The 24,091-nt window shown below is 37.3% G+C and overlaps 1 protein-coding gene across 1 annotated transcript in view; it reads left to right on the forward strand.

The window, feature by feature from the left end:
- The window catches only part of BLOC1S5 (biogenesis of lysosomal organelles complex 1 subunit 5), a 45,217-nt gene extending 21,624 nt beyond the window's left edge, over positions 1 to 23,593 (forward strand). The window contains exons 4-5 of the mRNA XM_043590853.1: positions 7,660 to 7,718; positions 22,040 to 23,593. Coding sequence (XP_043446788.1) covers positions 7,660 to 7,718; positions 22,040 to 22,219 — 239 coding nt within the window. The 3' untranslated portion in view covers positions 22,220 to 23,593. The remainder of the gene's footprint in view (positions 1 to 7,659; positions 7,719 to 22,039) is intronic.
- The last annotated feature ends 498 nt before the right edge of the window (positions 23,594 to 24,091 follow it).

The following is a 24,091-nucleotide window of genomic DNA, read 5'->3' on the forward strand; positions in this document are numbered from 1 at the left end:
GAAACTTGTTTTTCAAACAGGATACTAGAATTTTTAACTTTTTTTAAAAAAGGATCCCATCATAAATGTTTGTAAACATTTTATAACTTTTTTCGTTAAGCAAAATATTGTAATGTGGAGAGACATTAAAAAAGAATACTTATTAAACATATAAAATAAAAAGAGTTTTATTACTAACTGATTTTAAAATTAGAAGTATATCAAAAACTTAAGGTTTCTCCTTGGATCTAGATCCATACTGACACTGTTCAGCTTGTGTGAGGGTAGATAATGCTGACAAATAATGATGGATTACTGAAGTGCAAATGAAAAAGTACCTTTCTGGGGGGTGGGGGGGGTGGGGAGAAAACAAAACTAGCCAGTAATATAATGACCTGTGAAGGAATACAGTAGGGAGATTTGGTTAATAATTGAAATTAGCAAGTGTTTGTATTCAGGTCCAAGTTAGTCTCATGTACTCTAATGCTAAAAGGGGCTTGGAGAGAATTAATGCCCCAAGATTACATTTGGTATCTTTAAACGAAACAGCAGAAAGTCTAAAATTGATTGTAGCTTTTGCATCTTAGTACACACATCATTTGTTTGTTCAGACTATTACTTCCTTAACCCTGACAAACATTGTAGATATTATACTAAGAAACTCGATTATTAGTAAGACTACTTATGTATGCATTTGAGATGTGCCTGTAACTGTTCTTTTCTACACTTTGAGTCATAAAGATAAATTGGGTAAAACTTGGTAAAAATCTGTGAATGGTTATTTTGATTTAGTTCATTCTTGGGCTAACATAACTTCTGATGTGAAGACTAGCCTCTTAAAAGTAGTCTCCACAATGAAATAGAAAAGTATTACTAGTAAAATGGAATTCAGACTGTAAGTGTATCCTGAAAGGAAGAATTAAAACACATAAAATCCAAAGTTGATAATTAAGGTTTTAAGATCTGTGGACTACTCTGGGTGTAATTAGCTCTGTGGACCTAAAAAATGGCTTTGGAGGTGTTTTCCTGCTAGAAGCATGGAAGGCTTCTTCAGTAGGCTTCAGCCCAAGTATTTTCTGCTAAGTATTATGAGCATGGGTAGAATGGAGATGATTATGTGCTTTAATTTTAAAGCTTTGCCTGGGCCCATCTGTCGTTCCCAGGGAATTGCACGTTTAAAAGTCTGACATTTTAAGTCAGAGTGCTGGCTTGTTTATTTTTGATACTGATTCATCAAGGAGTTGTACAAAATCATGCAAGCCAGCTTATGTGGAATGTAGTGGAGTATATTCTGGTCTAAGTAGTACTCTACAAGCCTAGTGATGAGTTAAGTTTTGTTTTGTGCCTGTTAATACAGCTGCCACATTTATCTCTTCCTGTGCTGGTGGTGCGGTCAGCTGTGCCGCTCAGAACTCTGCAGCTGTGGACCTCCGGCTGCTGGTCTCACATGTTGCGCAGAGCTAGGTAACTGTGGAGCAGTAAGGTGGGGACATCTTGAATTATTGGAATGTAGACCTATTACAGAATCCTCAGCTTGGAACTGTTTCCACTTTTGGCTGTGTGGCCACCCACCTTGTATAGTGTCTTTGGATTTGATGACCAGAAGCTTTAGAACAAAAACTTACCTGTGGTTCCTTTAAAAATCACAAAAAGTAAATGAGAGTTCTTGGAGGGTACAAAAAAAGCAACCCATAAAGTCATCAGCATATAGCCTTTATGGGGGCACCTGGGTGGCTCGGTTAAGCGTCCGACTTCGGCTCAGGTCATCATCTCGCGGTTTGTGGGTTCGAGCCCCACTTCGGGCTCTGTGCTGACAGCTCAGAGCCTGGAGCCTATTTGGGATTCTGTGTCTACCTGTCTCTCTGCCCCTCCCTGCTCACACTCTGTCTGTCTCTCTCAAAAATAAATAAACATTAAAAATTAAAAAAGAGACAGCCTTTATGTTATTTTTTAATCCTGAAAACAGTATTAGTGTCTATGCCCTGCTTATTAATTATTTAATAGACTTACGGATTTCACCACATTTGTTGCCTGGAGATCTTGCCTTAGTATTAAGGACCTAGACCTTGATTTTAGAGTAAGAAGGACAGAGCCTGTGGGGTTTCCTTACGCTAACTAACACAGTCATAGGAAATTTTCTTTCCTTACCTGCTTCCCTCTTTTTTTAGAGAGACATGACTTTATTTTTTTATTATTATTTAAGCAGAAGGATGTATGTTTAATAAGAAAAAAAAAAGGGAAGAAAGCAATAAATCACCCTAGTAACTACCTGAAAATAACCATTGCTTTTTAACATTGGTGAACATCATTTTAGACATCTTTATGTAAATCCAAATAGAAGGATGGATAGAGACATGATAGCTGAATGAATAGCTGGGCCAGTATGAGGGAGAGAGCGCATTTGATAATGAGATCATACACTTTTTTTTTTTTAATGTGTATTTTTGAGAAAGAGAGGGAGAAAGAGAGAGCGAACATGCCAGTGGGGAGGGGGAAGAGAGGGAGGGAGACACAGAATCCCAAGCAGGCTCTGAGCTGTCAGCACAGAGCTGGACGCAGGGCTGGAACTCACAAACTGGCGATATCATGACCTTGAGCTGAAGTCAGATGTTTAACTGACTGAACCACCCAGGCACCTCTATTTTTTTTGTTTTTATTTTTGTTTTGTTTTTGTTTGTTTGTTTGTTTTGTCTTATGGGGAGGGTCATACACCTTTTAAGCTTAGGTATTAATTTTTAATTTTATTTGAATTTAATGCAACAGGCACTTAAAACTGAAGGAAATACCTTAAAATAAGTGTCACTTTTGCATAAAAGATAGTATTTACTAAAAGATCGTTCAAGGAAAAATAATTATAAAAAACATTTAGAAGTTAGAGTCATGATGTTATTATTTATGCATTAATCAATGCCTTGAGAGTTGGAGGCATTCAGACATTCACAGCTTCCCTCACCACTCTCTTCCCCAACCTCACTTTTAACTTGATCAAGGTTTATAGTGTTTGCTTTCTGTCCTGAAGTCCCTAATGCTGCCACTTATTTATTTAGTCTTAGACTCTTGACTTCCTTCTCATTTGTTTGCTGGATCTTTAATGATGATATTATAATTCTGTTTGTTTCCTTAGCCCTGTACTTTCAATTTTTATTTCATGCAATATGTTTGCTCTCTTTTAATAAAGAGAGATTTTGTATAACGGAGCACCTATGGACAATTTTATTAGGTTTTCTTTAAGAAGGGAGAATGTGTCTGTTTCATCTGTCTCTCACATATTATGAGCCTTTCTCCACCCCTCATATCTGTTTCTGTACAAATTAAAGCATATTAGAGTTCTAACAATTTTGTCAACTTATTTTCTTTTTCTGACTTTTGGGGGATGAAATAATTAGGGGTTAGGAATCTCAGTTCTTGGCCATCATACCACATTTCAAAGTTTATAGTATACAATTATAATTTTTCCTTGTTCAGTAAGTGATGGAATTTTTTACCTTTTATTTTTTTTTTAACTTTTTATTTATTTTGTGAGTGATTTAGGGGACTAAGTTTGTGTGGTTTTGCTTCAATCTGTCTCTACCTAGAAATGTTTAAGAAGTCAATGATTTAAAATACCAATTTTTATTTTTTTTATTTTAGGGAGAGAGAGAAAGCCCAAGCAGGGGAGAGGGGCAGAGGAAGAGAGAGAGAGAATCTTAAGCAGGCTCCACACTCAGAGCAAAGCTTAACATGAGGCTTGATCCCACGACCCTGGGATCATGACCTGAGCCAAAATCAAGAGTCTGACGCTCAACTGACTGAACTACCCAGGTCCCTAAAATTAACCAAAAATTTTTAGCACTTTACTAGTTAGAATTTTTACCAGCATCCTCTTCACGCACTGCCTCTCCCTTTTCTGTTCTCCCTACCTCTGCTCACATGTAGCTTACTAACAGATTTTTTGGGCACAACTTTGAGAACATAACTGGGATCTGACCATCCTCACCACTTCACTAACTGCTGCCACCCTGGTCTAAGCCACTCTGATCTCTCACCTGGATTGTTCTAGTAACCACATAACTCATCTTTATTCCTTTCCTGCCTATAATCTGTTCTCCACATGGGAGCCTGAATGATCCGTTTGAAAGGTAATTTGGCTCTTGTCATTACTATATCAGAATCTCCTCCTCTTGCTTACAGAACAGCCAGACTCCTCACAGTGGCCTAGATGATTCTACATAATGGCGCCCACTCTTTTATTTCCTTCCATTTTCTTTTCCCACAATTCATTCGAGCTACTCTGGCCTCCTTATTCTTCTAATATGTGCCAAACGTGCTTCCACTTCAGGGCCTTTGCACTTGCTTCCTCTGGAATACTCTTGTCAGCCTTTTTTTCTTTTTTAAAATTTTTTTTAATATTTATTTTCGAGAGAGAGAGACAGAACGCAAGCAGGGGAGAGGCAGAGAGAGAGAGAGAGGGAGACACAGAATCCAACGCAGGCTCCAGGCTCTGAGCCATCAGCACAGAGCCTGATGTGGGGCTCGAACCCACGGACTGCAAGATCATGGTCTGAGCGAAAGTTGGCAGCTTAACTGACAGACTCACTCACGCGCTCCATTGAATACTCTTGTCAGATTTTTGTACATTCTCATTTCCCATCCATCTCTGCTCAGGTGTTAACAGTGAGACCTTCTTAGCTACTCTAATAATCATGTTCCCTCGCTCTGGCATTCTCTGGTCTCTTTACTTTGCTTTTTCCTCCAGAGTATCCACCCCAACCTGGCATGCTAAGTATTTATATGCTATCTGTCTCCTCAACCAGAATATAGGTTCCATGAGTTCGGGGACTCTGATTGTTCTCTCCAGTACCCCTGGCACCTAAAACAGTGGAGTTCCGAAGTAATTATTTGTTCCTTGAGATGAATGAATGAGAATTCAGCTAACATCTAATACCAAGCCAAAATTACTTGCTTATGTATGTATTTGAGGTTCACGCATACCAATCATGATAGAATGTATTTGTTTTTCTTGTGTGAGGACAGTCGGGACATTGTCACCTATTGTATGTGGCACTACTGTATGTGGTGCTAATTTCAAAAAATCTTTTGGTTGAGAGAAAGTAATTTAACATTTCTTGACTCTTTAAAATAAGTATGGTCTCCTGAAATGCAGACAACAGGGGAAACGGCTTCCTGCTGCATTAGGTACAACCAGTAAGTGATGTGGAAGTGATAGGAAGGTTGAATAATAGGCCTTTTCCTCTTGGGGTCTCTAATCATGAAGAAGGAATGTTTGGTATGGTCACGTGATTTTCTTGTATTTTAGAAAAGCAGGTTTCATTAAATTTAGAAAGTAAACCTTTCTTATTGTGTGGCTAAAGAATTAAAAAGTCAGCAACTTCTAAGGGACTGAAATTTCTAAAAATGGGCGTTCTGTCTGAGCACAAAGACAATCCCTGTAAGGAACAAAAGTGTGCCTTTGTCAGATGTGTCCTAATTAAAATTTTAAAGGACATAACAGATGACAAAATAATGTCATAGTCTTGTAATTCTTCTCTTAGGTTAAGCCCAGAATGATCTGAAAATGATGAAGCACCCAAAGACCACAGAATGGATTTTTTTTTAAGTTATGTTCAGAGTCAGGAGGAAAAAAATCCAATCAGGAAATGATAGAACCACTGCTTGGGAAGAATGATGTAATATTAATATGCCACAGAAAGAAGGCAGATCTAATCAGCTCCCATTTTGTTTTGTTTTCATCTTTTCTGTTAGAACAAACAATGATTGGGAACATAATTTTCAGGGCTAAAATATTATCTTTGATGTAACTAAAATAAATGGCTGCTGATAAAAACATTACTTTTTAAAAGCAGAATCCTCCTCTTTTACCATATTCTCACAGGGAGGGACCTAACATTTTTCTGAAAGGGAAGTCACAGTCCCTGCCCTGCTGAGGAACTTGGGACCTATTCGGGACTAGGTTTGGGTAGGAGAGGAAGGCATGTTGTGAAACACTACTAAACCTCTGTGTAAGCAAATGCAAGGTAAAGTGGTGAAATACCCACATACCTGGTAAAGGAATTTCAAATAAGAGAAAATCCTTATAGGGAAAGGCTTAATCTAGGAGGGCTTTATTATGAAGCCAGGACACCATAAACTGTTCTCTTAAGACAAGTAAAACATTGTCATTAGGAGACAGGACTAAGGAAAGCATTTTCAGTAGGGATAGTAAGTAGAATAATAGTAATAACAACCTTCCTTGACTGCTTACAACGTGTGAGGAACTGCTCTAAGTGCTATTAATATTTAAATTACTTGTCAGCCTAGTACCCACTCTGTTATCTCATTTAATGTCAGTTCTGAAGTCCTCTCATTAGTTGTTCCATTAATTTTACAAATGACGAACTGAGGTGCTGAGGTGTTAGGAAAAGCAACAGTGACAGTGCCTGGCTCATAGCAAATGCTCACTCGGTATTTGGCAAGTGAATGAGTGAGCAAGCAAACATGCAAGTTACACAACTAAGTGCTCAACTCTACATTTGACTACAGCTCCCTGTCACCTGCGTGCAAAACAGTGAAAACATTTGTATACAGAAATAAAATGGGTTCAGTAAATGAGGAGGTCTGAAGAACTAATGGATGAAAACCAGTTTCATTGATGAGATCACAAGAGGAGAATGTTGAGGGTATGAGCCATGCCTTTAGAGGCAGGGATCTGATTGCATTTATTTTTGAAAAAATTTAAAAAATTTTTATTCAGTTTTTGAGAGAGAGAGACAGAATGCAAGTGGGGAAGGGGCAGAGAGAGAGGGAGACACAGAATCTGAAGCAGGCTCCAGGCTCTGAGCTGTCCACACAGAGCCCGCCATGGGACTCGAACTCACGAACCTTGAGATCATGACCTGAGCTGAAGTCGGACGCTCTACTGACTGAGCCACCCAGGCGCCCCTTACAACCTGCTTTCTGCACTTATTAGTCATATTACCTACTGTTTGTACCTCAGGTTTTTACAGATGCCAGAAATCTGTGAAATGGGATAGTGATCCTCTCCTAATTTAGGAAGATGGGATTGAGAGGAGTAATACATGGAAAGTACTTAGGACAGGTCTAGGCACATAGTGATAATAAATAACTCTAATAATTACCATGAGCAGTTGTGGTTCATTAGAAAGGGAAGTCACTCGAAGGAAACAGTCCAGAGAAATTTATTTGAATCTGGCAGTGGCAGTCAGGATGAACTAGCAGGCAAGAGCAGAAGCAGGAATGGGAAGTTGTTGAAGCCTTGTGGGTACCAAGTACTGCCTGTAAGAGAGAAGTTTGTATGAATGAGAAAAAGGGAGAGGGAGGGCTAATGAATCAGAGAGACATTGTAGACATAATGAGAATGTAATGATAAATTTATCAGGCATTTTATATCTTTTTGGAGAATTCTGAAGTCATTGTTGACAACTTGTCATTGGAATTAGTACCTAAATGCCCTTGGCTTATACCTCAAAGCTCATGAATGATGTTGGTTCTAATTATGACATCCTAAATATATTGGCAAAGCTTCTTTTTTCCCTTCTAGCCAGCCTATCACAACCAAAATAATATCAGTTTTTTTGCATAGTTTCTTGAGATCTAAAACAATTCAAGTTTTGGGGGTGTTTCTTTTAGCTAAGTCTTGAACAAGGGCTGCTGATTGAAAACCCATTGTCTGTTTTATTTCAGTGCAAACAGCTTCTGACGCAGTCTGTAGACTCCAACAGAAGGAGCAGGAACGAAAGAAGGTAAAAGTACATCATTTGGATAATGGGACCTACAACTCCTATTATCATCATATTATTAGCAGTTGCTTTTTATTTAAAAAGCCTCTGAATTTGTTTTCTTTATGCAGTGATTTAAAAAGTTTAAAAATGGCTAATTCATTGAAGATGTGTTCAGGAGGTATGAACACTTGATTGTACCACCCATATTTTTATAATTCAAATTGCAGATCTTTTTTTTTTTCCTTTTCAACATTTCCAACTATTCCCTGAAAGCAGTATTTGTCTCATTGAGGAGAGAGAATAAGACTTTTACATGGAACAAAAAATGCCTACCAGATTGGGAATATAAATCTTTTCTTTGAGCCTGAAGCACTGATGAGTATGTTATGTGTATTTCTTCTAGAAAAGGAAGCATTCATGCCCGTGGATGGGTTACTTAATGAATAGTCATAAGAGTATGCGAAACACTTGCTGGGTAGTGCTTTGCTTATTGAAAGTATATCTTAAGTAAGTTTAGATGTAGAAAAACAACACAAGAATTTAAGGTCCTGTGATCATTTGCTATTTTCACTTACAGTTTCCATAAAGTATTTTTATAACTTATTCATTGTTCTGAACTAATAAAGATACACTTTTTAAGAAATGCTGATAATACTGAGTCACTCTGAATATAGTATCTTTTATGGGTAAATAAGTGTTGCTATCTCCATTTCTCTGGAATGTGCTGTGGTTAATCCACAATAATAGTTCAGATCTGCACTGTATATAAAAATACAGTGGAATAAACCATGTCAGAGTTTACATTGCTGTACCCTCTGCTCAACTCTAAATATTGATACAGAGTTTAAAATTCAGCAATTTGGTGAATTAGGCCTTAGTGAAAGGACTAAACATTTCAGGCAGGTGGGAAGGCTGCCCGAGAGGTGTAAGGTCACAGCAGGCTGGGTCAGGAAGCAGGGCCATTGAGCGTGTTGATAAAATGGCAAGGCAAGGCCACGGGCAGGATCATCTGTTACGGTGTCATGCTTGCATCATGTCCAGAGAACACTGTAAAGACAAGCACAGGACCTTACATAGGCCATGCCAGCTGACACCGGATGTGTTTCTTTAGTTCTCTCCTCTGCAAGGTGCCAGTGGGGATATTTCATTTTGTTAAGTGTAAGGCAGTTCATACACTCAGGAACTAGCAGTCTAGAAGAGGGAGCCCCAAACCACTAACACTAGTGCAATGTAGGATAAACTAAGAGCTGTGATCAAGTTCCGAAGAACTTTGTAGGATCTTGGCTAATGTATTCAGAAGATGGTGACATTCAAGCCCAGCCTTGAGTAGGGACTCAAGTTTGATAGGAACTCAGTTTGATAGAGGATGGGAAGAAAGATATTGTAGGGCGAGGGATACAGTGTAAGCAAAGGTAAAAGATGTGAGAAGTCAGCAGTCTCACGCAGCTGGTATGTAGAGTATCTAAATGGGTATTTCCAGAGTTAATTGTAGAGTCTTGAATGCGGTATTGAACGGTTTGTTGTTGAGGGCATCAGGAGTATTTCTGTTTAAACAGAAATACTAGTGGATAGAACGCTGGCTGTACTGGCTATTCCTGTAAATAAGCAATTCTCTTGGTTTTCAAAATAAAATAAAAAAGAGTTGTGGTAGCACGTTGCTATGTGATTTAAGCAGATTCATGTGAATGTGCACTCACACATTATTGGTCTTCCTAAGACATTGTCAGTGCAGTTATGATTGTGATTAAATGTCAATTTTTGTCATTCTTGACCATAACCTAAAATTATAATTGGAATAGTTCCTCTTGTCATTTGGAACTTTTATCACATTTGGTGTATTAAATGTATATAGGCAGAAGAATGACCGGCTTAGGTGAAGAAGTAACTGGCATCTTCTACTTGTGGTAGTTCCTTTTGTCAGCCAGCTGTTTGCCCTTGGACAGGTCCTTGCCCTTCCAGCTCCTCATCTGCAAAATAAATACCGGTTTTACTTACCTGATAGGTTGATTCTGTCCTTACCAGATAAATTGTATTACGTAATCTACATGAAACAGCTTTGCAGATTGTCTCTCACTCCAAATGTAAGGCACCATTTCTCCCCTGCCAGCCCAGTCATTTGTTTAAGGTGCAGGTGTTCACTGTGCGGATAAGAGCCCTGCTGTGGTCTGGTTAGAGTTGGTGAAGCATTGAGAATCCTGCCCATTCATGATTTTGTAAATTAAAAGATACTAAGATACCATCACATGGTTTGAAAGAAAAAAAAAATGGCCTCAAGAAATAATAAAAGCCCTTAGATTATGTTGACCTTAAATATACTTCTTATAGGTATTATGTCAGAGTATGTTACTAAACCATTTTTTAATGTGGAATACACATTCAGTACAATGTACTGAAATGTGTTTCACTAAGAATTAGTATGCCATTTATGAAACCTACATGTATAAGAATCTGTTCTAGGGGCGCCTGGGTGGCTTGGTCAGTTAAGCATCTGACTTCGGCTCAGGTCATGATCTCACGGTCTGTGAGTTCGAGCCCCGCGTCGGGCTCTGTGCTGACAGCTCGGAGCCTGGAGCCTGTTTCAGATTCTGTCTCCCTCTCTCTCTGCTCCTCCCCTGTTCATGCTCTGTCTCTCTCTGTCTCAAAAATAAATAAACGTTAAAAAAAAAAAAAAAAAGAATCTGTTCTGATTATTTTCTCACAATCATTTAATAAAATTAACCAGCTGAAAGTTACACAAAAATGTATTTCTCAGAGCTCAGAGAAAAGTAAAAATTCCTTATATCCTTTCAGGGCAATAAACTTTTAGTCTTTGTTTCTTTTCTAGTACTTCTCTAATTAGCAGAATATTTGAAATATGTATCTTTAAGGACTTTTTTTTTTTTACTGCTCTATCTGGTTTTTGCTGAAACTGACATGGCAGAGGTTTCAGATTACATATATATATATATAAAAGATGTAGACATAAAGTTTAATGTTTTATCTAGCAAAGGTGTACAAAGCAAAATCGACCTGTAGCTTCATTTTACAATCTAATGGTAATTGTTGCCCTTGGTTATACTTTTGGCTACATTTTGTATATTTGAATACCTCTCAGGACAAAGAAAGATGGGAGTAGTAATGGAATAAAATAGACTATTGCCATTAATCATTAATTCTTTTATGTCAAGACAATATGTGGAATTCTGTGGGAAGTAAATTATGATAAACGTCATTCATCCAAATTACACTTCCCACAATTGATACCTAAAAGTACATTCAGAAGAACAATAAATGCACATTCCCCAGTTATTTGACATATGTCTTGAAAACCTACCCACTAACGCAAAGCTGCATTTTGGAAGCTAGCGTTAAGAGTAGCGAAATGAAAATACAACTAGCTTAGAAAATTCACTGACTCTGAAAAATATTCCATCAAGGGAAACGAGCTGTTAATATCTGTAAGTAGTTTAAACTTAGGTTCGTGCACAAGTGTCAGTTTGTGAAGCCGTATTCAACCAGACTGGACGTGATAATAAAATAAACATGAATCCTTTAATTCATCTTGTCTCTAGAAATTTATTAGATTTGGTTATACCCCTGCATGATTTTTTTCATGAGAGCAGTGAAATAGCATATACATTATTCTTGATAGAGCTTAAAAATACAAATAGATCAGTATGTAGTATTCTATTTAAAATCCTTACTGATGGCAGTTATTCTGACACTTCTTACTAAATGAATTAAATTCTTTATTTGTTGGTGTAAGGCATAGGTAAAATTAGTGACAGCGTATTATTGACAGATGTTTGAAAGGGCCTTAGACTTTCATTGGCTTATTCAGAGTTTTCCCTTAGACTAGGGTTTCCCAGCCTCTGCAGTATTGACATTTTGGAACAGATAATTCTTTGTTGTGGAAGCTGTCCTGTGCTTTGTGGGATGTTTAGCAGCATCCTTGGCCTTTACCCACTAGATGCCAGTAGCCCGTCCTCTTGTGCTGTGATAACCAAAAATTTGAGGGACAAGAGGGTCAAAATCCACCTCCCCCCACCCCAGTTAAGAATCACTTAGACATAATATATGCAAAACTTTTATGTATGCCAGAGTTCATTTATAGACCTGTTTAAATTTATCTCTAAAGAGGTATATGTAAGCCAATTTTTATTACTATTTCTTTCTCTCTTGTAGAAAGAGATAAAATCATTAGAGCTAAGTACTTCTGGTACACAGTTATGGTGTATTAATAAACTTTCTCTTCATTTTCTTTTTTTTATGTTTACTTTTTGAGAGAGAAAGGGAAAGAGAGACAGAGCATGAGTGGGGGAGGGGCTGGAAGAGAGGGAGACAGAATCCGAAGCAGTCTGCAGGTTCTGAACTGTCAGCACAGAGCCTGATGCGGAGCTCAAACCCATGAACCATCAGATCCCAACCTGAGCCAAAGTTGGAGGCTTAACCAACTGAGCCCCCCGGAAGCCCCTCATTATTTTTTTAAAGTTGGCATTTTCTAATTTTATCTTGAGAAAAACAAACGTATCCACTTACTTAAGAAATGCAGTTGATTTCATTTAGGAGGAACACTCTGAAACCTGATTTGAGAATTTTTTTGTTGTGGTAAAATACACAGAACATAAATTTTAACTATTTTTAAGTGTGCAAATCTGTGGCATTAAGTATACTCCTGTTGTTCTACAGTCATTACTACCATCCATTTCCAGAACTTTTTATCTTCCCCAGCTGAGACTCTGTGCTCATGGAACACTAGCTCCCCATCCCCACCCTCCCCCTCCATTCCTGGCGACCACCATTCTACTTTCTGTCTCTATAATTTGACTACTCTTGGCACCTTTTCTAAGTGGAATCATACAACATTATCTTTTTGTGAGTGGCTTATTTCTCTAATATAGTGTCTTCAAGGTTCGTCTGTGTTGTAGCAAGTATCAGAATTTCATTCCTTTTTAAGGATGACTAGTATTCCGTTATATGTATATTCCATATTTGTGTATCTGTTCATTTGTGGCTACTTGGGTTGCTTCCACCTTTTCGCTTTTGTGAATAACACTGCTTTTAACATGAGTTCATGGTTCTTCTGGGTATATATTCAAAAGTGGACTTACTGGATGAAATGGTAATTCTGTTTTTAATTTTCTGAGGAAAATTTCCTGTTTTCCATGGCAGCTGCACTACTTTATAGTCCCTTCAGCAGTGCACAAGGGTTCCATTTTCTTCACATCCTGGTCAACTTGTTATTTTCTGTTTCTTTGGTAGCAGCAGTCCTGATGGGTGTGAGATGGTCTCTTATGGTTTCAATTTGCATTTCTTTAAGGATTAATGATGTTGAGTATCTTTTCCTTTGCTTCTTGGCTGTTTGTGTATCTTCTTTCTAGAAATGTTCATTCAAGTCCTTTGTCCATTTTTTAAACCAGATTGTTTTTGTTGTTGTTGAATTGTAGGAGTTCTTTATATAGTTTGGATATTAACCCTTTATCATATATATGATTTACAAACATGTTCTCCCATTCTATGGGTTGACTTTCAGTCTGTTCATAGAGTCATTTGATACACAAAAGTTTTTAATTTTGATGAAGTTCAGTTTATTTTTACTTTTGTTGTCTATCCTTTTGGTGTTCTAACAAATAAGTCATTGCCAAATCCAATGTCTTGAAGCATCCCTCTCTTCTAAGAATTTTATAGTTTTAGGACGTAACATTTAGATCTTTGACCCATTTTGAGTAATTTTTGTATATGATGCAAAGGTCCATTTTCATTTTTATTTGCATGTGGATATCCAGTTTTCCCAGCACCATTTGTTGAAAGGATTGCCCTTTCCCTATTGAATGGTTTTGACACCCTTATCAAAAATTACTTGACCTTATATGCAGGGGTTTATTTCTTAATTCTTCTATTCTGATGGTCTCTCTATCTCTGTGGCAGTACCACACTATTTTGATTATAGTAGCTTCGTGGTAAGTTTTGAAATCAGGAAATGTATTTTATAAAATGTAGGTTTTATTATTATTCAGATATGGTGAGGCCAACAGATAGGGGGTGGTTGCCATGCAAAGGTTGTTTGTTACTTATAGTTCCCAAGAAGAGGATGCCTGCCATGCACATGGGACCCTATGAGGAAGCACCAGAGTTAGTCAGGAGGCAGAGAGCGGGGAAAATAGGTTATTGTAGTTGCAGCAGGAAGGAACATGTGAGGCAGGATTAACAGGTTCAGGATTGGCTAATTTGAATGATTTCAGCAGACTCTGGGGCATAGGGCTCTCCCTGGCTATCTGGCCTTGTGTGATTAGGGCAGGTGGATAGTGGCCCAGAGGGTGAGAGCGTGGTTGGGGTATAGGCTCTGGGCTGGTTAGCTTGCATATAAAAGGTATGCTGTGGGGGAGTTGTTTACTATCTCTAGGAATAGGCTGGCCCTGGGAGGGACAGTCTCTCCAGGGCGAAAAGGGTCCCAGATGTCAAAGCCTCCTGGACACATGGTTAATAGAGTGTGAAACCAACTTCATTCTTTTTTCAGGATTGATTTGGCTATCTGGTGTCACTTGAGATTTCATACAAATTTTAGGATGAATTCTTCTATTTCTGCAAAAAACATTATTGGGATTTTAATAAGGATGCCATTGACCCTGCAAATCACTTTGGATAGTGCTGACATCTTAACTACATTAAGTCTTCCAGTCCATGAACATGAGATGACTTTCCAATGACTGTGTCTTTAATTTCTTTAAATTTCCTGAAATTCTTTAATTTCAGGAATGTTTTATAGTTATCAGTGTATATCTTTTTTCCTCCTTGGTTAAATTCATTCCCAAATACTTTATTCTTTTCAATACTGTTGTAAATGGAATTTTCTTAATACCTTTTTTGGATTGTTCATTGTTAGAGTATAGAAATGCACTGATTTTTGAGTATTGATTTTGTATCCTGTAAAATTTGCTGACTTTGTTTATTCTAGTAAGTTCTTTGTTGCAATCTTCTGGTTTTCTACATATAATATCATGTTGTCTGTAAGAACAGGTAATTTTACTTCTTTCTTTCCGATTTGGATGCTTGCTCTCTCCCCCTCCCCCTCCCCCTCCCCCTCCCCCTTCCCCCTCTCTCCAAATTGCCCTGGCCGGGACTTCTAATACTATGTTGAGTAGAAGTGGTAAAAGCAGAATCGCTGTCTCCTTCCTGATACTGGAGGGAAAGCTTTCAGTTCTTCACCACTGGATATGAGGTTAACTGTGAGTTTTTCACCTATGGCCTTTATTATGTTGAGATAGTTTCCTTCTATTACTAGTTTGTGCAGTGTTTTTATCATGTAAGGGTCTTGAACTTTGTCAAATGTGTTTTCTGCAGAGATTGACATGATTTTGTGTTTTTCCCCCTTCATTGTGTTGATGTAGTATATTTCATTTATTGATTTGCATGTATTGAACCATCCTTATGGTCCAAAAACACTTGTTTATGGTGTATGATCCTTTTAATATGCTGTTGAATTCAGCTTACTAGTATTCATCAGGAATATTGATCTGCAGTTCTTTTTTCTTATAGTGTCTTTGTCTAGCTTTGGTCTCAAGACATTGATGGCCTCGTAGAATGAGTTGGGAAGTCTTCCCTCCTCTTCAGTTATTTGAAGAGTTGGAGAAGGATTAATGTTCATTCTTCTTTAAATGTTTGGTAGTATCACCAGTGAACTCGTCTGGTCTGGGGTGACTTGATTTTTAATGCCACATGCTTTTTCATATGACCTCTTGCTAGAAAAAGAAAAACTAGTGCAAAGTTAGTTCTACCTTTGTTTTCAAAATTAGCAGGAGTCCCACATATAAGTCCCCAAGTGGGTGGTACACAGTGTGTGCCTATGGATTTTTTTTTCTGCCTATTCAGGCATATTCAGTCAGGTTTTTTAAAGCTCTTAATTACTTTTGAAACTGGAATGTAAAATACTTATTAGTTTCTGTCATTTTTAAAACATTGCTGATCCTGAGAGACTAATAATTTAAATATTTCATTTAAATAGCATTATATAGCAAAAAGAGTAGAAAACTGGATTTTTAACCTTACTCTACCCTGTTCTCACTGTGTGACCTTGGAAATTGGTCTATAGGAGCAGTGTATGTACAATATTTTATACCTAGAATAGACCTGGTTTTAACATCCCCCCAACAAAATTATTTTTAATTAATAAACCTGATGTTAAAGAATAATAACAAGAAAAAAAAATGCAGGTGGTGTTCTTTTTAACTTTATGTATGTAGTCACACCGGTAAAAAAAAAAAAATTAAAAATTTAAGAAATATTACACCACCAAAAGAAAAAAAGAAGAGATTAATAAATTTAAGTACATCAATTATTTTTTTTTTAAAAAAAGGAAGCACCTATTATCCAAATTAATGTTATGGTAATGAGTAATAATATTTTAGTTTGCTTTTGATTCTTATGCAAATTTATTAATAACTTCATCTAATTTGATCTTTGACTATTTAAATAGTATTGACGGATTTATCAATCAGGTTTGAGTCATAGTTGATTAAAAATGCTTTTTTTTATAATTTTGAAAAATTTCTCACATGAAGCAATAGATACATAGTTCAGAAAAGTTTTAAGCATAAAGTCTGGAAGAGCTTTATAAAAATCACATATCACGATCAATTCCAGAAATTGCAATACTGTCTTTGTTTCTTTGGCAACTATTCTAGTGGCTCCCAATGTCCCCATAGTATAAAAAAGTTTAAGTACAAATAAAAACATATGCAAGTTTAAGTACCAAGAAAAGATAATGTAGAATAATGGATTGGAACTAATTCAGGTTTCATCTGCAGTTGCTCTACTCTCATTATTTAAGTGCAGTAATATTTCATTACTCCCAGGGAGTTGGAGGGGCTGAGCATCTAAAGAAAGCTTAAATGATTCTGAATTATTAGGAATTTGCTTTTTAAATAAACCTGTATAGCCGACTTCACCTTTGTCTGGGACGGGCTATATAACTAGAAGTCCTCTAAATTAACTTCAGTGTAAAACACAAAACTTATTAAAGGATAAACAATAGAAATGTGTTAATTTGAAACATATTATTAAAATTCGACAGTAACCTCAGTAATTATGTAGAGCTTTAGACCAAAGAGAGATTTTTGGTTTAGGAGTATTTTATCACCAGCATTTTTCAGTATTGTCAGTGCCTGCTGATGATAAAACACAGTCTTTCATTTGTTTGTGTCATTGATTTAAATTCTCTACAGACAATACACTCTCTTATTGCTTGCACCCAGGGCAGAGCTCTCCCACCCTCCTGCTGTTGCTGTGCCTTTCGTACATATTGTGTCGTTACTGAAAAGAGAAGGCTGCAGACCATCCTATGTAATAGGACTTCATTTTGTTGTTCTTAAAGAAATACGTTTGTATAAACATCAGGAAAAAATCTTCAGTACTCATTGAACTACTAATAATGCCAGGAAAAAGGATCCTAGAGAAAGGATTTGGTATGTATGTAGGGGAACTATCACTTCCTATTAGACTTGTATGAATCTGTTTGAATGTAACGATAGTTTGATGGGATTGTTTTTCAGATGTGTTTTAATTAGAGGAATACTTATTTCAGGCTAAGTCTTCTGTAGAACCCCATTAATTGAACATAAAAGCAGAATGGCTGTTTTTGAAAGTGATGGGCACAGGTGATGGTAGTGTACAGTGAGTTCAGTATTTATAAAAGATTTTTCCTTATTTCTGAGAGTTCTTTGTATTATAAACAGATTCATTGGCACGTCAAGCTAAATCTGTGGATTTTCTAAGTGTATGAACTGGGGCACATGCTGGCATTAGAATGGCTTTGGTGGCACCGAGGACGTATTGTGGCAGTCTGTTGGGAGGCATATCTGCTGCTTCTGATGAAGCAGCTGCTCAGCTCCTTGTTATTTTGTCCAGTAAAGTCACAGCTGGCCAGGTCGCATGTCCTCACATTTGGAGTAGATACACCCTAGGATAACCTTCACGCCTATTGGCTTAGAACACTGTTTACCTTTTGCTTGAGTGATAAGTAAGAGACAGCTAATTGGGGCATTTTCTGCTATCGTATACGGGAAAACCTTATGTGTCTAGGAGTTTTAGCCAAGTTTACCACAAGGCTGAGGTTTTATCTTCTTTAAGCACACCACTTTTATAACTTTATCTTGGATGGAAATCTTTAAAAACATCTTTCATACTTGTTTAAGCAGCTGATGTGTTTTGCAGATGGATTCTGAGTCCCATGGTCTTTGGGACCTGCAGGGCTCTAAGAGTAGGTGGCAGCCTGGGGAGGGCAGGAGGCTCCATGATGTCCCCGAACCCCCAGGACCTCCTCTGCCTGCACGTGCTCCACACTATGTACACATGCTGCTTCACAAAGAAAATAATAAGTTTAAGAATCAAAAAAATTTGTATATGTGTGTGTGTGTGTGTGTATATATATATATATATATATATATATATATATATAATTTCATACTTTCCTGATTTTTGCAAAAAATTTACTAAATGTTATAGACTAACTTTCTTTATGAATTAGGAATTACTGAGAATATACAGTTTTACATTATGGTGAATATGGAGATGTCCTCAGGGAATTAAGAGAAAGAGAGAATGTTCTTTTTTTTTTTAATCTATTTTTTTTTTTTAGAGCGAGAGAATGTGAGCAGGGGAGAGGGCACAGGGAGAGCGGTAGAAGGAGAGAGAGAGAGAGAGAGAGAGAGAACCTTTGACTTATTTGTTTGCTTGTTTATTTTGCGAGAGAGAGAGACAGAAGGCACAGGCAGGGGAGGGGCAGAGAGAAGGAGAGACAGTCCCAAGCAGGCTCTGCACCATCAGCACAGAGCCTGATGCTGGGCCCAAACTCACAAACTGTGAGATCATGACCTGAGCCGAGATCAAGAGTCAGACACTTAACCGACTGTGCCACCCAGGTGCCCCAGGAGAGAGAATATTTAAGCTGGCTCCCCACTCAGCACGGAGCCCAACACAGGTCTCAATCCCACAACTCTGGGATCATGACCTGAACCGAAATCAAGAGTTGGATACTCAACTGACTGAGCCACCTAAGCACCCCAAGAGAGTGGTTTTCTGTACCAAATGCCCTCAAAGACTGTGTTTTAAGTTTTTGTTATCTGTGTTCTCCTGCCCTATATGTAAGGCTGATGCCTATCATTTCTTCCGGTCTCGTTTATCAGCATTTTTTTTCTGATTTGTGACATTTAATATGGTATACTTTTGGAAACCCAGTTAACTAACGGTTGGAATTATGTGTAAAGTGGGGCGCCTGAGTGGCTCAGTTGGTTGGGTGTCCGACTTCAGCTCAGGTCATGATCTTGCAGTCTGTGGGTTCAAGCCCCGCATCAGGCTATGTGCTGACAGCTCGGAGCCTGGAGCTTGCTTCGGATTCTGTGTCTCCCTGTCTCTTGTCCCTCCCATACTCACGTTCTGTCTGTCTGTCTGTCTCTCTCTCTCAAAAATAAATAAACATAAAAAAAAAGAATTATGTGTAAAGTAAGGTAAGTAGATTCAAAATCAGAAGAGCTTTTCAGGAACACCACAATGCTTGTAATTGGACTTCTTGGTATCTTTTTTTTTTCTTTTGATGGATTAAGTCTTACCATATAGTTCTCAACTAAATTTCAGGAAGATGTTATTTCCAGGTAGCCAAATTTTATTTATGTATATAAAGAGTATGGGATTGTCAGTATATGAATGTATAAACTGCCTTCCATTTTTTTTTGTTTTTGTTTTTACTGATTGCTATGAAGAATGCAAGTTTGCATAGCACTTACTGTTATTAAAAGTGAGAGGCTATGAAATAGAATGACTTTAAGAACTTCTTGCTAAGAAAGCAAGACTAGATTTTCAATGGATTAGAAACTGGTCAGCATTCAACTTCTTTTCACCTGGACTGTGAGGCCAAGACATGATCTGTCTTCTATGAAAAAGCTAGTTGGATGGATATATGTATATATATAAAATATCATAATATCCTGAAACTATGAAATAGACATACCAGTATTTAGCAACATCTTAAAGTCTTTTCTTAGAACCAGATGGTAAATAGTGGAATCGTCAAGGAAGAGTGAATTGAGTACAGGAATGGGAAGAGGAAAGTCACTTTTATTTGAGTGCCTGTATTCATATTATTACAAGAATCTGTTCCTGAAATTAAATTATTAAAATTAAAGGGAAAAATGGGGAAGATAAAAAGTGGTTTGATCTGGCTTCTGGATGTTTTGCTTATAATTCATATAATACTAATATCAGTTTTCATTAAGCTCCACAGGCACTGAGCTAGGACCTTAACATGTATTACCTCTGGTCTTCATAAATATTATTTATGACTGTAAAGTATTAGTCTCCTCATTTTAAAGTTAAAGAAACTTTAACTTGCTCAGCCTCATGCAACTAGTAGCAAGTGAACCAGAATTTGAGGTGTGCTTCCCAAATCTTCATTTTTCTGTGGAGTTGTACTAGAAAAAGTGCTCTCTGGTGGGAAGTGGAGTCCGGCCTGTTGCCTTGTGGTCCAAATCACAGGGTTGGCTGGGCCAGTTATGGTACGTATCCTAAAAGAATAAGAAGAAAAGAAAAGAAAAGGCGGTTAAAAAGCATCTGAGCGTGCATGTTTCGTTAGTGTTTTCTGTATTTATTAAAAAGTAAGTTACAGCTAAAGCAGGATTCCATTTTTGAGGGAGCTCGTTTGCATTTTCTGCTCTCTCAGAATATAATATGTTTGCCAAAGTTCCATGAAAAGAGTTTAATGAATTCTTCATGTTTTATTCATCTTTTGGAGAATTGTAGTCCATGAGGCTGAAAAGTTAAAAGGTAAATGGATTTTGGTTAACCTGTTTCCCAAATTTATGGCGTCAACAACCCCTCCCTAGCCCTCTCACCCACCACCGTAGTGCCTGTGCAGGTCCTAGGGTCTGGGACACATACTAAAAGAGAACATTTGACTTTAACTCAAACCTCAGCCTCTAATCCAGCCTCTTTTCGCTTGAAAAGGCTCAGTGCAGAGGAACTTCAGATCACATTGGCAGAAAAAGCTCTTCTAATAGTTGTTTCTGTCTTGCGAAAGAGACTTTTAGCTACCTGTGTAAACCTTCCTCTGGAAAGACCCGATTTGCTCTTTGTGATAGAAAAGGCATGGGTTGACCTAAGTTTGAGTCCAACTTCATAGCTGAGTGACCGTGAAGAAATGAAATGTGGTGTCCTTTAAACCTTAATTTCTTCATCTGTAAAGTGAAAGTAATATAATTTTATGAAAGCAGTTTTTAGAAGCAGGTAAGATAGGCAAAACAGCTAGCAAAAATATGCGCTTCATAAATACTTAAAGAATGACGGATCGTCCAGCTTTTCATCCTGTTTATCATCAGGACTCAGAGGGGAGAGAAACCAGAGCAGCAAGGACACATGGCAGCATGAAAACACAGCTTCCTTTTTTTCCTATTACCTATCTTTCTGGTGTGGCCAGGCGCCTGGGCACCAATGTCGGCTTCTACCAGGTGTCCTGTTTTCATTAGAGTGCTGGAAATCAGTGCTGACTTGAGGCGCTTTGTAACTTGTTATGGTCTGCATCTGTCACAGTTTTTGTTTGCTTCATAGGACTTAGTCTGTATCAAAGCTTAACTTCTGAAGACATGTATGTAGAGCATTTAAGGCAGGGATAAAGGATAAAGTTATTTTGCAGACTCTCTTCCTCTTCAGCTCTTTGTTGTGCATCTTCAAAGATAATAATTTTAATTGTACTAAATGTATGCCTTTTTGACTTATACATTTGTCTTTATTGTCGTGGTACTCAAAAGGAAATTTTTTCATCTTCATCTAGAAATACTAAGAAAATCTCAAGAAGAACTTAATATATCTGACGCAGACGTGTTAGGTGTTTACTTACTTTAAGGGATGGAATTGAAGACATGTCTTCCATTCTTTTCCAGTAATTCACAATCTATACTTTTTTCATGCATCTAAATGTGGAAGACCTACACTTTAATTTAATATAATAATGCTTCTTTTTGGCATATATTCTTTAAACTTGATGTAAAATTTATAGGTAGTTAAATGGAACTTGAGGAGAAATAGAGGCATAAACTTTTACTTGGATTGTGTTTGATTTTGTCATTTAAAGATACCAGACATTTTTGAGATTTCAGAAATATGGTTACCCATGTTCAGTCATGGTAAGAGAAGCCTTAGATGTTTCTATACGTCATGTTCCTATTGGACATTAAAACTGTAATGCAATTTTAGCATGTGTCTTTCAAATTTATTGCTGTAGTAACCAAATATTAAGAGGTAAAGTTATGTTTGTCTCTTCTGCATAGCAGAATAATTGTCTGGAAAATGTCATGTGACTTTTAAATTTCTTTTCTCAGATTCTTAATGACCATTTAATAGCTAGTGAAAAACAGCATATAATCCAGTGGGAAGATTTCATGAAAGAACAACACAGCAAACAGGCTGAAGTGGATGAAGAACACAGAAAAGCCATGGAGAGACTTAAAGAACAGTATGCCGAGATGGAGAAGGACCTAGCAAAATTTTCAACCTTTTAAGAACTTGAACCACAAGAGTGACAAAGTAATAAGAAAACATTGACTTCCCCCAAAAAACTGTTCCCACCAAACCATTTAGCCTCTGCTTCAAGCTTAGCAATATATTCAGTGGCACTCCTACATCAGAAGAAAGAAAGGTCTTACTGGAGTCTTAAGTGTTTAATAGAAGAGAGCTACATCTTTCCAGTTTTAAGTGCCTACATATGATTATTTGAATGGGGAGGAGTAGCAGGAAAAATGGTACAAATTTGTTTTTTGTTAATCAGAATTGGGTGTTCTTTCCATTGATCATCTCAGAGAACTGTTAAGTACAGGCTTCTTAGAAAAATAATTTAATTCATTCTCACACAGAGTGAACAGTAGTTATTTGACTTAGAAGCAGATACAGTAGCTACCTGTCATAATGTCCTTGGCTATTGGAAGAGTGTTATACAGTATTATTCCATGAATAATGTAGACAAAAACAACTGTCTTTGGAGCAGAGATCGTATTTAAGAGAGGGGACAGTCAAAACCTTGTCTCTACTGAGGCAAAGATGGCCACGTTGGCCTTTGAACTGCCTGCTGGGAAAGGTTACAGATTTTGCAGTTCAGCATAATGCCGTGTGTTTCACTGAGTGACAAAACACACTTGTTAAATTTTGTGGCCTTCCGGCACTTAATATTTTCAACTTTTAAAACATACTTAGAAGGAAAAGCTTACCAAAAATATATTTGACTTTTAGCCTTTCCAAGAACCATAATCTTGTCCGTAGTATTCACCTCATTTACCTCGTTTTTGTGTCTTGTTTTGCTGTGGGTAAGCTTTGTAAGATAAATAATGTCCATACATGTTTCAGCTGTTTAATGAGTAATCAGCAGAATCTGCCAAGGAGTCCCTCTGGAACCATATAAAGATTCTGGCTCTGAATAAACCAGAAGTGTTTGCCCACATAGCAAATGATCCATGTTAAATGTAAATCCTTTTTTAGTGTTCAACGTCTGTTCTCATAAGCAGGTGTATTATGATGAAACATGTACCAATTCTGTCATCACTATGATCTTTAAAAAAAAAAAAAATCTGCTTTTAACAGTCTAATTGAGGAATTAAATTGATTTTTTAATTTGCCATAAACCAAGCAAAATTAAATGCAATAATTTCTTGAGATTTATGGCAAATGAATTTGAGGTATGGGTAAATCTTTCAAATATTTTTTTAGTGCTCTTCAGTAAAGAAAGGGGCAGGAAAGAAAATACCCAACTCTCTTGTGTTATCTCAGTCTTGCTACTGCAGAAAAGTGACAATGCTTGCTTGTGTAAATTTATGGCCCCCTGTCAAAGCTTCATTCTTGGCTCCATGTTGAAAATGTGATTAAAGTTAATAGAGGAGATGAAATAAGTATTTGAGATTTCTTTCAATAACACTGAACTTCTGCCAACTTTCTCTGTCCGCTACTGTAGGCTTGACAGGTTCATCAATCATTCTCTGGTACCTGGACTAAAAAAGAGCACTTGCTGACACAAAGGCATGTTGGAATTTTCTTAATTCTCTTTCAGTGGATGGAAAAAAATAAAACTGTACTTCCAAAAATAGCCCACACATGAAAAGGGAGGGGAACCTTAAATGAAAATTCCCTTTGTACTGTAGGCAGTTTTTGGAATGCTGTTAATTGCCCGTGCACCGTTTGAACAGATGCTATAACCAAGAAATCAGGACTGTGTGTGTGAGAGCAAACGTACTCTTAACTGGTTCCTCCATCCACTCGTGCAGCAGAGGTTTCTGATGGTGTTTGTTCATCTCATATGAATAATAAATACCATTATAAGTTCGTATATTTTACATAAGGATCTAAAGGACTTCTTAAACCAAAATGAACTGGTGGGCATCTTGAAC

This window comes from Prionailurus bengalensis, chromosome B2 (genome assembly GCF_016509475.1).
Source record: "Prionailurus bengalensis isolate Pbe53 chromosome B2, Fcat_Pben_1.1_paternal_pri, whole genome shotgun sequence".
NCBI classification, from domain to species: domain Eukaryota; kingdom Metazoa; phylum Chordata; class Mammalia; order Carnivora; family Felidae; genus Prionailurus; species Prionailurus bengalensis.